At 38.8% G+C, this 15,922-nt stretch overlaps 1 protein-coding gene across 1 annotated transcript in view; it reads left to right on the top strand.

The window, feature by feature from the left end:
• Positions 1 to 425: 425 nt before the first annotated feature.
• Positions 426 to 15,922, top strand: part of Snx7 (sorting nexin 7) — an 88,293-nt gene continuing 72,796 nt past the window's right edge. The window contains exon 1 of the mRNA XM_076861788.1: positions 426 to 605. Within this exon, the coding sequence (XP_076717903.1) occupies positions 426 to 605 (180 nt within the window). The remainder of the gene's footprint in view (positions 606 to 15,922) is intronic.

Here is a 15,922-nt window from a genome sequence, read left to right as displayed (position 1 = left end):
CGGCGGGTTGGGTCGGCTGCCTTCCAGCCCGCTGTGGATCCCCGAACCCGACAGTTCCCTCCAAGGCTGCTTCCCAGACCCTATCATCTCAGAAACCTTTCCACCGCGGTCCCTGAGCTGCGTCAGTGCCCGCACGCAACTCTCCAGTCCCCCTTCTTCAGCGGGCAGCCGGCCTTCTCCCCCCCTCGCCGGGTTCCGGGCCCCCCACTCTCGCTCCTCCAGGCGACCCCAGGCCAGGTGGAGATGCACCCCAGGCCGCGGCGGCCCTTCCCGGCCCCGCGCCCGTCCCGGCAGTTCCGCGTCTGCGCAGCGGGAGAGGGGCTGGAGCGGGGCCGGCCGGGGAGGCGCAGGATGCGCGGGAGCCAATGGGCACGCTCGGGGGAGCCGGGCTGGCGGCGGCGGCCCGTCGGGCGCGCACTCTCGGGATGGAGGGCGAGCACCGGGCATCTCAGGCGCGCTCCTCGGACCTCCCGTCCGGGGGCGGGGGCGCGGAGAGCCCTGGGGGCTGCGCCCCCTTCGCGGGCAGCAGCGGATCCTCCACCTTGCTGCAGGCCGACGTGCTCGATTTGGAGGAGGACGAGGACGACCTGGAGGTGTTCAGTAAGGTGAGGGCGCGGGGGCGGCGCGTCCCGGGAAAGTTCCAAAGCTACTCTGGGAGTTGCCACCGTTGATCCGGCGGCCACCTGGAACGCGCCTGCCTCTCCCGGCAGAGCCTCGGAGCTGGAGGTGGGGGAGGTCTCCTTAAACCGCCGGACCCCAGCTGCAGCGGTCCCGGCTCTCAGGGCTGCGCCCTGGCGGGGTTCCGAACCGTAGCCGCTCCCTCTTCTGCACTTTGACCTTCCACTGGGTAGGGCCTTGGCTTCACGGAGTCTGAACAAAGTTGTGATCCCCACCCCAGCTTTTTGATCTTTGTCTGCCACGGACATCTCCTCCAGACAGTTGTCTGAACCCAGGAGGCTGGTAGCCTGAAACTGTCCCCGCTCCTGCCAGCTGCTTTTCGGGCGCGGCCAGCTCTGAACTCGGGGAGGGAGATCACCTGAGTTTAGGGAAATTATTTTTTATTTAGTGGTGTTGTTTTTGGATTTGAGGGTTGAGTGACACCCAAACTGAGTCTGGAATCCAGTGGGAGTAGGTGCGAGGATATCTCAACCGGAGAAAACGGTCGTGTGTCTTAAGAGGAAGCTCCTCAACTGCGGTGCTAAGGGTATTTCAGAGTCAACTACTGCCATCCCAACCTACAGCCGGCAGCTTTCGTTTTCCCCTTCCTCTTCCCGCTGGAGGAAATTGTAGGACTCAAGGCTTTTCCTAACTTGTAATTGGAGGAAAGTCTTGTGGGGGTTAGTGGTAGACTTTTGGTGCGTGTAGACTAGTACTTGATATTTCTTAAAGGTTTTGGAAAAGAAAAATAACTTTCTTTTAGAGTGATTGAAAGCCATTCTGGTTTCTCAAGTTGCTAATAGAAGACTTGAGTTCAGATCAGAACAATGTACTAATGACTGAGAAGCAATAGATAATTGTTATCCTGAGATGGTTAGTTAAAGCAACTAACCTACTTAACCATTGTCTTTATTCTGGAAGAGAGAACAGTAGCCAGAAAGTGAACCAGCATAGTCTGGCTCCAAAGAGGAATATGAAAAACTCAGTTTTTTCTTGATGTTAAATGGAATTGTAGGCCCAGTTGCATTCTAGATATTCGGACACAGTCACAGTTTTGTGCTCTTTTCTATTTAAATTGCAAAACAACGGAATTATGTTTAGTTGTAAAAGGTTAATATTGCCTTTTTATATTACTCCATACTTTATGTTCAAATCAATGACAATTGGCCAGTTGGTTGATTTATTTTTAACCTTCCTTTTTTACATTGCTTTTTAAGTCTATGAATATTAGTCTATGCTTATACATTGTTTAATTTCCAATATTGGGAAGGGGAATGTTGGGATTGGCAACTGTGTATCAGAATCATCTGGAACTGTTTTAAAACTTGTCAGGTAGTATCTCTTTCCCCAGATTCTCAGGATTCCAGCCAGCTTTTCAGGACCAGTTTTATTGGAGCACTATTGTCAGATGTGGATCTAAGGTGAAACTGATGAAATTTAAGATGCAGAGCTGTTCATTTGCAAGGCCTGTGGGAATATAGGGAATGGCTGACGTTGTAGATATTGGGTGGGAAGGAATTGACAGGTTGCAACCTGAAGCATTTTAAAGGAATCATTCCTGGTAAATTATCTGATGCACTCTCAGAAAATATATCCATGGCTCCAATTATTTTTTGAGATTTTTTTCTCATTCTAAATAAAAATGTATTTTTCCTCATAATTTTTATTAGTGATTTTGTATTTTCTTATTAAGGTATCTTTCCAAGCTGAGTATGGTGGTGTATGCTTGTAATCTCAGGGACTTGGGAGGATGAAGAAAGGAGAATTGAAGTTGGAGGCCAGCCTCAGCAACTTAAGTGAGACTCTGTCTCTAAATAAATAAGTAAATAAAGGATCAGTGTTAAAGTGCTCCTGGGTTTAATCCCCAGAACAAAAATAAATAAAATAAGGTATCCTTATAAATTGTGTAACCTTTAGTTCTCTGCACCTGGATCCACTGTTTATTAGGGTTGTATAATTGCATTTGCTGAGCACTTAGACAACCACTTCTTATAGAAACTGGCCATATAGATAAAAGTAAAGATATAATATTGGTTAAAGTCTAAAAAGAATCCATATTTGGAAAAATTTGAAATTAGCCACTGTATTATATTTCATAAAGTTAAAAATTTAAACACTAGTTATAATTAGACAAGCAAATTTAAAAAAGTTTCTGACATTTTTCTTACTCTTTAAACTAATCCTCTGTTAACCTACTTCTCTGCAGAGTTGTCTTGTCATTGTCTAGCCTACCCTAGGATAGTATCTCCCAATTACTTATGAAGCAGACTATCATTGCCTTTTAATATCTTAAGACTGGCTGCAATCACATCTGTAGTCACCCTGTTCACTTAGATTGTTTGTGAATATAGCTCAGTGGTAGAACACTTGTCTAGCATGTGTGAGGCCCTGAGGTTGATCCCTAGCATGAGGAGTGGGAGTGTTGAAAGGAATAGACTAGTAGGCTTAATTCCAATCCCCAACTAAGCCATAAAGTGAATTTAGTGTTTTTAATAAATACATTGAAAAGAAAGAGGTCTCAATAGAGGCTAACATTTTATAAGAATAATGTAAAATTTAAGATTATTCTGGTAAATCAGACTCTTTGAGCAAGGTTTTTGAAAATAATTCACATTTTCACAGAAACGGATACTTTTGAAAGAATGGTAGGTTATCATTATTGGGACATTCAGTTTTCCCATTACTATAACATTTCTAGAAGTTCAAGGGAAGGTTTCTGGCATTAGCCCAGCTTTGAAAGTCTTATGGGGGAGGGAAGAAGGAAGCCAGAGAGGCTGAAGAATGTCCAGTTTTGTTCTTTAATAACAGCCTTCTTGCAAGACCTAACTCAGTGTCCCATGAAAACACTTAATCCCTTTTGAGGATAGTACCCCTAGTGTCCTAAGAACCTCCTACTTGGGCCAACTCTTAATGATTCACCACCACCTACCACTATTGGACATGTGAACCCTTGGAGGAAAAGCTCATATCTTATTTGACCGTAGATCCAAACCATACTGGTAGAGGGACATAATTATGTTATTCAAAAATTCTATCAAGTACTTTAAAGAAGATATGAGAAACCTACAGATTAACTTTTCACATTTGATTTCTCAGTGTTTCATTTCTATGACATCCCTGTATCGGTCATCAACTCTGATGAACAGAATTCTCTCCAATGAGAGAACGTAAATGAGGTTTGGGTCTACTTAAGAGTTGTGGGCAGAGTTGAGAACAAATAAGGGTTATTGAGACACTTACAGTCTTGTAGTAACAAAAAGCCATTAGGACCCCTAGCTCTAAAGGGACAAAGAATGGAAATACTGTTGCTGGAACTCAGCAGGATTTAGAGTTGTAGGGAAGAGGCCACTTCTGCAAGAACCGTATTTATAGAGAGATGTGGTGTTGAAGCCTTGAGGGAATAGGCAGCATGTTCTCTGAGCTTCTCTCCTCCTGCCCTCCTTCCTCCTGTCTGTGCCCTGCACTAGTTGAGCTGCTAAAGATATATCTTCCTCAGGGGTCAGACTCCTGGATGAGTGGAGGCCGATGGTTAAAACAAAGCATAACTGGTTTAGGACACTATAGCAAAGGGATGGCCACATGCTCTCCTGTAATGTGACCTCCTTCCCTTCTATCAAGAGGTAGGATCTGTGCTTCTCTCCTTGAATCTGGGGTGGGGTGGAGCCTTTGGGGGTGGAATTTAACTGTTTCTATAAGTTCTGCTGGCAGTGATGTTGTGCAGCTTCTAAGCCTAGATCCTAAAAGAAAACAGAGAATTCACTTTGTTCAGGAGGACACTGCTTTCTGAAGCTGCCACGTGATAAATGCAACCTAAGCCCTCCGTGCTGCGAAGTTACGTTGAGATCATGTGTAAATGCTCTACCAGCAGCCCCATCCAAAGTCCTAGTCCCCGTCTGTCATTAACTTGAAGTCTGGCAGATGTTCATGATTACAGCCCCCAGCATCCAGGTACCCTCAGCCATCAAATCCTCACAGTTGAGGCCTCACATGTGGTAAAGAAGAAACGAGTCATTTCTGCTGTGTGCTACTGGCAGAATTCAGAAAACCAGGAATTGTAATAAAATATAAAACACTGAAGTTGTTTTCTACCACTATGTTTAGGGATGGTTTGCTACATAGCAGTGATAACTATAACAATAGCTAGTTGTCTGTATAACATAGTCAGCCTTCTAAATCTTTTTGTAATTTAGAATAGTGGGTTCAGAGGGAGGACTGAAATTTAATTGGGATAAATGTTAACTTCTGAAGAAGAAATCTGTTAACTCGTTGTAAATAAAAATATAACAAAGATATAAGCTTAGTGGTTAGGAGCAGAGATTCTGTAGCTATATTGCCAATATTTGAAATCCTGGCTCCACTGCTTGTTAGCTTTATTTTTTTTAGGCAAATTATTTCATGCAAATGCCTCATATTTATCATTTGTAAAATGAGGATAAACAGTAAATATGAGGATTGAATGACTTACCAGATGTGTTCCCTTTTCCCTGAAATTTACGTCTTGATTCTGGCTCAGTGGCTTTTACCATTTTGATGGTTTAAAATGGTTGGGGGAGAAACCAATCAAACAAAATAAGGCTGAGCTAGGACTATTTATATTATACCTCTAATGGAAATTCCACTCACTGCTATTATAGTTCTCTTAGTATTAAGTACTCTTATATTTCTTTCTAAATGAAATAGAGAAAAGATAAAAAAAATCCTCAGATTTTCTCTTTGAATTAGCATATGTGATCAATGATAAAAATTAAAACATAAGGAAAATTCAGAATGAGTTTGAGAAGACCCTTCATAGGGTCATGATCATATTATGTTTAAATATTCCTTGTGGTTTTTTAGTACATGAAAAATTAACATGTATAAATACATGATATTGGATCTAAACAAACACTATTGTTTTCAAGGTCACATGGTGTATTAATTGTACTCTAATCTAACCTGTCCATGCGACTTCTAAAGATCCATTCCACCCTCTGTTTTGAAAAGGGGAGTTGAGAGTTTGTCAGAAATAGCAAAGAAATAACTCATCTTGGGATGCCAATGCTTCCTTATTGATTCTTTGGAACATTGTGTCTAGATGGAACCTGAGATGTTATCTGGGAGGATCTTGAATCCATTAGCAGTGCCTTCCATTGCCACAGAAAGAGTAACCATTTTGTCACACATTTCCTATCCATGAAGAAAAATAAAGGATTTCTCTGGTTTTGGTACCATGGCCTTTGAAGAAAGTCTGGGGAAGAACCAAAGTGGTTTAGCTTAGAAAAGACTTGTATTAATTCTTTTAACGACTCTTTATGAGGAGTCATTGTGATTGAGGTGGATTAAATGTTTGTAGTTTTTGAAAGGCAGAAGGGAAAACTAAGACCACTGGGTTAAAAATCTTTTTCCCCAGGGCTGGGGATGGAACCCATGGTCTTGCGCATTCTAGGCAGGAGCTCTACCACTGGGCTGAACTCTCAGCCTACTGGGTAAAAAGTATAGGGAGAAGTTTCAAATCAAAGAGAAGTTTTCTAACTGAAATTTCCAAAATGAAAAAAATTGTCACTAAAAATGACTAATACAAGCTGGATGACTAATTGTCCCAGAGGAGAAGATGATGTGATGGTTGACTGTCCTTTTCCATAATTAAGAAGTAGTTACAGTGGAATTTTAGATTACTAAATTTAACTGCAAGAGCAGTGGAAAATCTTAATTGGATGATCCTACTTATCCCTTCAACTTAATTCCCAAACTGAACTCTATTCCACCATTTCCCAATTCCTAATATTTCCCGTCCCAATCCTGTTGTCCTTTCCATTTAATTTTCTGTTAATGATGTCATAATTCCTTAGATACCAAGGATAAAATGCTTAACGTTTACCTTTTATTCATCCTACTCACTGACTCTCCGTGTCTGCCCATATATATGAAATGTTCCATCAGTTTTACCTTCTTGATGTCTCTGGAATTGGTGCCGTCTTTACAAATGCCTACAGCTGCAATCAGACCACTTATATGGTTACCTCTGAGAACCATTAATATGGCCTCATGGTCTTCATTCTCCTCCTCATATCTTGCCTCTCTCTGGTCTATCCCATGTGCTTTCAGAGCTCTACTTAGATTGCTCTTCAAGGCTCTTGGTGATCAGACCACACCCTGGCTCTTCTTCCTTTTCCCTCACTAGTCTCTTTCCCTCTTCTAGAGCCTCGCTCATTACAGAGTGTACCATGAATCAACTGTGTTACTTAGGAGCTCATTAGAATGCAGTTTCAGAACTCACTCCAGACCCAGTAAATCAGAATCAGTGTCTGAGCAGGATTCCCTGGTGGGCGGTTTATTTTCATCTTACATTTTGCCCAGCATTGGTCCAGAAGTTCTGATCTAGTTTGATTTGCTTGCCACTTCGTGAGCTTATTCTGTATTTGTTTACTTTTATAATTATTGCTGGTTCAACAAAATGAAATCCTTTCTGATTTTTATGGCCTAGTGTAAAACTGTCTTTTCCTTAAAAGCCTTCTTCCCTCCCCAGATAGAATTAATTTCTTTCCATTCTGTGCTTTCCAGAATAATGTTTGAATATCATATAATACTTAATACATTTTGCCTTTTAAATAGATGTTTATTTCTCTTGGTAAAACCATGATTGTCTAGTTCCAATAGACTAAACTTCTTGAAGGTAGGAGTGTGGGCACATTACATAATTATGGGATATTTAGATTGCATATTAATCACATACTTACATTAATGAATGACATGGCCTCTGGCTTTTTTTTTTTTTAGATTTTATAGATCCAATTATAATAGTAATTTGTTGATGATCTTTCAGAAAATTTAGTTTGTATTGTATTGGTCTTTCCTAGCAGGATACTATACTGAACAGAATTAAATTCTTAATCAGTGGTGAGGGATATTATTGCTGGATGGTGCACAGCTCTCTGGACAAGATCTCCTGCTTAGTTTGTATGAGAAGAAACAAACACAAAACATGTAAAACCCAGGGAAATCATTCAGGAATGTCTTTTACTTAGAAAAATAAATTGCTTTAAGCTAATAGCACCTGACTCAGGACTTGGTTCCAAGCCACAGAAACCAACTCTGGCAGGATAGGAATGAATTGGTATTAGGCAGCTCATAGACTAGATCAAAAGGTTGGAAATGCAGGTGCAGAAAGGGAACTACAGTGCTTTCCTGCAAAAACAATGGTGTTTTATTTGTTTTTTATGTTTATTAGGGGCCGTGGAGGAAATTATTATGAATATTTTGGGAAAATGAGGTCAAAACACTCCAGATTTAAATTTAATGTACTCTACATATAATATTTTATCCTATGAGCTTTCAAAGTGGAGTTTCATGTTTATATCTTTGAGGATCCAAACACAACTCTTAACTAATAGCCTTCTATAGTTTTATAAAAACCTAGTAAAAGAAACACATTTGGTAGTTAATGAAATTATGGTGCTCAAAATTAATTTCATTCATGTGCTTATTTATTTCCATTCCATACTTTCTAAAGAAGAAATAAAACTTAAATATTCACAGTTAACCACCTCACATATATATTTTTAAGGTTTTCCTTATAAGTAAGTGAAGAATTATGTGATTAAAAAGTTTTATTTATTTTAAATGGAATGTTTGATTAACTCTGGAATTGTATATATCAATCATACTTCATGACAGTTACCTATAGTATTGGTAAAAAGTACAATGAAAATCACTAGCAAATACTGACATAAAATCATGAAAGTCCACTTAAATGGTGAAGCCAGTAGTTTTTAAAATTAAAACAAATAATTTTACTATTACTATTTTTACTTTGAGAAATATTTTATGTGGCATGTTTTCTCTTTGTTTCTTTTTGAAGATAACTTTGTGGAGGCATATTTTACCTAGCATAAAATCCATCTGTTTGGGTGAATGAGTTTTTTTTCAAGTAAGCTAATCGAGTTGTACAGCCATCCCTATAAGCCTGTTTTAAAACATTCTCATCTCCATAATAAGATCCATCATTGCCTTCTACAATTAATTCCTGTTTTCCCACCCAACCATAGATACCCATTTGCTATTTTTCATCAATCTACTTAGATTTTCTTCCTCACGTCATTTCATATAAATAGAATTATTTAATATGCATCCTTAATGTCTGCTTTCCTTTAGTTAGCATTACATTTTTGAGGATCACTTTTGTTGTAATTCTTATCATAATTTAAAATTTTTTGGTATAAGAAGAAAGAGTTCTTCTTGTTGTTTTTAATATTGGGGATTGAACCTGGGGCCTTGCACATGCTAGGCAGTTGCTCTACCACTGAGCTGTGTCCCCATCCTCAAGAGTTCTTGTTTAAAAATGAAAAATAGCTTCATTAAAAATGAAATATGAAGAATAACAAGTCTGTTTAGAATTAAATTGAAAACCGTACTGTGTGTGACAAAAATACATGGTAAATTCTTGTTGTATGAATGTTGAAAATCGGAAGAAAAAAATCCCAAATTTGTTCTATTCTACTGTTTCTGAGAAATCTTTTTAACCTATTTGAACATTGAATATTACCTTCATGAGCTCTAAGTTATGCTGTAGTATAACACCTGAAGATCTAGTGGCTTACCTACAATAAAGATTTGCTTCTTAATTGTATACCTTTTAGGGAACTCAGCTGTGATTCTGTTGTAGACTTTGAGTTTGTTCCCCTTAGTCATGTGCATTTCAGGAGCCAGACTAAGGAGTGACTTCTAACTGGGACACCATTCCTTGGCAGAGAGAAAAGAATGCATGTGCTGGTGGAAAGAGGCAGCAGCTCTCACATCTTCTGCCCAGATGTGTGCATTGTCTAGAGCAAGTCACTGGCCAAACCTATTGGAGTAGGGGAAGCACTGAAAATTGCCCAGCCATTAGCCAGCAGGTATAATCCTCTCAAAGGAAGAATAATCATGCTACCTCCAACAATGGTTTTGTGGCCAAGTTATAGGCAAATTACTTGTTAGACCTTTCAGCATAAAGAAAACCAAATTTTTAATAGAGCGTTAAACATAAAAAAGGAAATTTTCCATTAGTTAAGAGATTATCCAAGCGTGATTGAGATAAGCAGAATTGCATTAGTTATGATGAGTAACCTCTAATAGACTAATGCTAATAAATAGGTGAATGAGACCATAGAGATGCTGAGCAAGCTCTAGCTGGACAAGAAATGTCTTCTTTTGGATTTTCAGGTACGATATTCATCATGGAGTTCTTCCCTCACTGTTTTAAAGACATACAAAATAAAGACATGAATACGTGAAATTCTGACTTAGTAAATGTGACAATTAAGCTTTGTTGGTTATTCCCTCATCAAAGCCCATGTTGGAGTCTGGCATGTCCTTTTTTTGTTCTTGAGTATTTCAACCCTTTTCTGCCATGGGGCTTGCTGGCCTTGGACTAGACTTCTCATCCCTCAGTATTTTACATAGCTGGCTGCTTCTCACCTTACCTCCTGAAAACCTCCCTGAATGTAGCTACCAACAGCATTCTTCCTGCTCTGGAACTTACTCCCTTATAATATCAATGCTTAGTCTCTAATCTTGTTTTTATCTGGAATTATCTTATTTATTGAGGTGTTGATTTGTTTCTTGTCTGTACCTCCTTTGTGTTAGCTTTTCATCCTGTGACTATAATACCTGACATGAACAATTTAGAAGAGGAAAAGTTCATTTTGGTTCACAGTTTCTGAGATGCCAATTCATGATTGGCTGACTCCATCACTCTGGGCCTGAGATGAGGTGAAGCTTCATGGCAGAAGGAAGCTGCTCACCTCATGGTAGCCAGGAAGCAGAGAGAACGCTGAAACTGGAGATCAAAATTCATAATGCCTAAGACATGCCCTAGTGACCCACTTCCTCCAGTCATGCCTCACCTGCCTGTAGTTTCCATGCAGTAATCCATTCAAATTCTTAACCCATCAAATAAATTAATCCACTGATGAAGTTATCTCCCTCATAATCTAATTATTTCACTTCCTTCATTAACACAGAAGCTTTGGGGGGGATACCCATATGCAAAATGTAATATTCTTTTCACCCAACTGAAAATATAAGCTTCACAAAAACAGGACCCCTGCCATACTTGACCATGGTTTTGTTCCCTGCCCAGGGCCTTTGACATAGCTGGCCTTTAGTGAACATTTGCTAAAGAAAATAAAATTATTATTTTAGGTGCTTTGTGCATGTGTTTAACTCAATGAAATTAAGAGATACGTGACTTTGTAAAGATTATTAGAATCCCTAAGCCAGAAGCTTATTTTATTATAAAATATGGATGATAAAATCATACTTACTTTCATCAGGTTGTTCAGAGGATTAAATAAATTAATGGACATATTAACTGTTGTGAAGGCACAGTTGCTAGTGCTTAGGAAACTGAGTATTTACTTACACGTTGAGTAAGATGAATGATTTTGACTTAGGTAAACACCCACTTTGATTCATAATGAGATCTTCAGAGAATCACAAACATATACTTGTTTCTATCTTTATAGGGCTTGTATTTGTTTAAGGCAAAACATTGTGGTACTATACAGATTATCCTGATGGAGCTATATATTACAACTTCTTAGATACATGCAGAAAATATATATAAAAAAATCCTTTCAGGTAGTCAGAGAAGGCACCATTGGGACAAAATTTAGGAGGATTCTTACTTTTCATTGAAGTAATTAGAGCCTGTTTTTCCATTTTTGAGAGTAATGCCAAAATTCTGGTAATTGCTTCTTATATGTATGTGTATAATTCCTTCTTGAGTGAGTCATTGCCTGTACTATCTGCTTGTCAATTTAGAATTACCCGGGGATAAGAGTATTTGGTGCATCTCTTTTAATTCCAAACTGGTTTTTCTAATACGTGTGTGAAATGTGTAAGTACACATTAAGACTCTTCAGGAATGCCTAGTACATTTGTTACTGGAGATAGATATTGACACAGTTCAACCTTTTCCTGGGGAATGTCTATAAAAGCCACCTTTTAGTTGAAGGGACTACTTTTAGTTTAATGCAGGCCAGGATTGATTTTAGCCACACCTAGTAAGTGCACAGCTGGCTGGCTGCGCCCCTTAGGAACCCTTTCTGGACACACTCCTGGGTTGAGTCTGTTGTGTTGTCTGTGGACAGCATAAGCCTTCAACCTCCTTAGCAATTCTGGTTATAATATTTTTTCCTGGCTCATTCTGCTCCAGTCTGTTGTCTCTGGATCCACTGTTGGCTGATTCTACATTTCCTGTGTGTATCCAGTACTTTGGGCTTGCTTTAAGGAAGGTTCCATACACCTTCTGTCCTTGGTAGACTCAGCATTCATGGTTTGAAGGATCTTTGATTGGCAGCAATGTGACTAACTGTTGAGGCACACGTGTGAGTGCATCGGTGTGTTTGAATACACACTTAGTGAGGGACCCTAATATAACTTTCAGCCCTACCCCCCTAACCTTTTAGTTGTTCTTTGTCTTTGCTTATATGTGCAGTAGTCTTTATTGAGGTGAATAAAAACATTGATTTCTTTTTTTTTTAAAGAGAGAGACAGAGAGAGAGAGAGAGAGAGAGAGAGAGAGAGAGAGTTTATTAATATTTATTTTTTAGTTCTCGGCGGACACAACATCTTTGTTTGTATGTGGTGCTGAGGATCGAATCTAGCTCACACGCATGCCAGACGAGCGTACTACTGCTTGAGCCACATCGCCAGCCCTGATTTCTGAATGTGTGTGTTTGTGTGCTCATGTGTGTCTAAGTGTTAAGAAAGAAAGAAACAAAGAAAGAAAAACCCTTAACAGAAATGCAAATGCTGAAAGTTTGAAATTTACCTTCTGCCAATTTTCCAGGCATTAAAAGGACTTTACTTTTATTTCTAAGTTCCATGAGAAACCTGGGCAAAGAAAATTAATGCATACTTTTACGTAATCAAGACCATATCATTGCTGGTGTGTTGGTACATACCTATGACTCTAGCTACTTGAGACTGAGGCAAGAGGATTGCAAGTTTGAGGGACAACTTAGGGGAGACTCCGTACCAAGTAAAAAAGGGCTGAGGGGGTAACTCAGTGGTAGAGTATCCCTGGGATCAGTACCCAGTACTGCAAACAAGAAGAAAATTATTATTATTGTCCTACTTAAACATACTTTTTAAAAACTTTAAAAATAATTCTTATGGAATATTCTGATGCATATAAAAGTATATAAATATCTGTATACATATTTTATTGTTCTTTATAGAATATCTATAATGTAAAGCAAGGGCAAGCAGCCTGTGGACCAAATATGGTTGGACTTATATTTTGTAAACAACATTTTAAACATTTTAATACAATATAGCCACACTCATCCTTTTTAATTTTATTTTAGGTACCAGGAATTTAGTCCAGGGCCAATTTACTTGAACCACATCCCTACCCCCTTTTCTAAAGTCTTTTGAGACCAGTTTCACTAAGAGTCTCACTAAGTTGCTGAGGCTGGTTTGAACTTGAGATCCTTTTATCTCAGCCTCCAGAGGCTCTGGGATTACAGGCTTGGGCCAACCCACCCAGCCCCACACCCATTCTTTTATATATTGTCCTGACTGTTGTCACACCACAGTGACCAAGTTGAGAAATTTTAAGAGAGATCATATGGCCCAGGAAGCCCCAGATATTTGCTGTTTATCTTGTCCCTTACAGATAATGTTTGCAGACTCCTGGTAATAGAAGAATAAAATTGACATTCATGAACCAATCCCCAGCAGAAGAAATAGAACATTCAAATATTTTAACATAACTATACTACCTCCCCAAATGATTCTATTTAGTTTTAAAAAACCCCCCCAAAACAAAATGAAAAACCCTGAGTAGTCTGAAATCCATATTTGCCATTGATTTGTTATTGTATATATCTTGAAGCAGTATATTTTAAAGATTTGTGTTCTTTTGGACTTTGCATGTTTTAGGACTTTAAAAAACTATACACTCCTGTGTGAAATCTTTTATGATTTACTATTCTTTTCTCCTAATACTTAGTTCATGAGATTACTCCCTGTCATTGCACGAGGTTGTAGTTAATTTTCATTGCTGTGTAGCACACATACCCTTGTATGCATATTCCACAATTTATATATCCATTCTTTTGTTTCTAGAACTTTTTTTCTAGTTTCCAACAGTGCTGCCTTGAATGTACTTGTACTTCCTCAGATTTTGTGTGCTATATAGGTATATATCAATCATAAACATTTATTTACTTGCTTTAGAGTAATATTTAATTTCATGACTAACTGAAAAGAGTAAATTCATTGATGACTCCCAGGGATCAGTATCATATTTTGATATAAGAGAGTTAGAAGGTCAAATCCTGGTTTAGATTAGAAGGTCAAATCCTCGTTTCTCCACTTAATAGCAGTTAGAATTTGAAAATGTAATTTAACTTATTTCCTCATCAGAAAACCAGGAGTCAAAAGAGTTCTTGCCAACAGTATTTCTATCTAGTTAAGAAGGGAGAATAATGCTAAGTGTGAAAGTAAACACCTGTAATTTAAGCTACTCAGGAGGCTGAGATAGGAGGATCTCAATTTTGAGGTGAGCTTTGCCAAGGCAATAAGACCCTGTCTCAAAATAAAAATTAAAAAAAAATAAAAAGGGCTGGAAATGTAGCTCAGGGCAAAGTGCCCTGGATTTAATTGGTAGTATCAAGAGACAGGGGGATGAAGAATAAAGAAAAGGAAAAAGGGGAAACTATATTCCCTAAGATTGTGGTGAGGTCAACATAATTCACATAAAGCTTTTAAGCAGGCATTGTGCACATAACTTTCATTACTCATTTTTGTGCTCATTGCAATCCTCCTTAATCCAAGGTGAAGGATGACCTTTCTAAGGAGTTGAAAGTGTGAAACCGAAACTCGGAAAAGTGACTTGGCCAAGTTCACACAACTGGTACATAATCTAAGCTTGGATTCAGGTTAGCTCTTTTTTTTTTTTTTTTTTTTTTTTTAATTAAAGAGATCATTCCTTACTTTGTTTTCTGTTGCTATTGTAGGATACCAATTATTACTGGCCAATTTATAAAGAGAAGAGATTTATTTTGATTCATGGTTCTGGAGGCTGGAAAATCCAACACTGAGTGACCATATCTGGCAAAGACCTTTTTGATGCTTTGACTCATAGTGGAGAGGGGCAGGACAAGAGGGCATGTTCAAAGAAAGAACAGGATACGGGGAGCTGACCTGCTTTACAACAACCTGCTATGGAGAGAAGTAACCTAGTCCTGAGATAATTACACAAATCCTTTCGTGTGGGCAGTGCCTCCATGACCTAATCACGTTTTAAAGGACCCACCACCACTCAATACTATTATATTGGCATTTAAATGTCAACATGACTTATGGTGGGGACGAAGCATAGTCAAACCATAGCGTGACAGTTTTTATTTTATTTAATTAATTTATTTTGTCAGAAGGAAAAATCATGTGCAAAATTTCTTTGGTCAGAGCGTGGCTCCGTAGTGCATGAAACCAAAGAAAGCACATGTGTATTTGAGTTGGCACGGTTAAAAAGTTGAAGAAATAAGAAACAGACGAATGGATAAAGGAACTGTGGTATGTGCATGCAGGGGTGTCTCTGCTACATGGCAATGGAAATGATGTCAAACAAGATTAGAGTGTTGTATGCCCCTTTATAGAACATGACAGGCTGGCTTTTCCCCCAATCACATTTTCAGCAGTGTTCCACAGAAGGCCTTTCTCATTTATTATTATTATTATAAGCAGGCAGATTGGAAGGATTTGTAAACCAAAACACAGCTGGTAGGTCTAAATTTAGGCCTATCAAGATGAGTGTCCCTCTTCACAACATGGTTTCTCAAACTCCTTCCACTTTAAGTTGCTGTTTTACCAGATGTCTCTTGGTGTGCATGTTTCTTGTGCATCAGCAATTTTATTTGCATGGCCTTTTCATGCCAGTATTCTGATTTATCACACTTCTCACATTGATTTTTTTCCCCCTTCTACTTGTAAAAAGAAAATAGCTGTTTGTGCACAGATGGTGGATGCAATTTAGTATTATCAGAGTAATTCATGTTATATTTATGAGATGTTCCTGAGTAGCATTTTAGTGAGGGATGTTAAGGAAGAACATCTCTGGTAGAGGTCATATCTCACCTTTTAACCGGTTTCATTAGATGTTTATCTCTCGAGTGTTCAGATATCGACTAAATGTCATTTATTTTAAATTTCAGCTGTGTTTTAATTATTTCAGGAGTAAAACTTTGGAAACATCTAATAGCATAAAGCAGGGGTGGCAATAACCCTTTTCCAGAAA

The sequence above is a fragment of the Callospermophilus lateralis genome, chromosome 7 (genome assembly GCF_048772815.1).
Source record: "Callospermophilus lateralis isolate mCalLat2 chromosome 7, mCalLat2.hap1, whole genome shotgun sequence".
Lineage (NCBI taxonomy): Eukaryota > Metazoa > Chordata > Mammalia > Rodentia > Sciuridae > Callospermophilus > Callospermophilus lateralis.
This window is presented reverse-complemented; position numbering and strand designations above follow the sequence as displayed.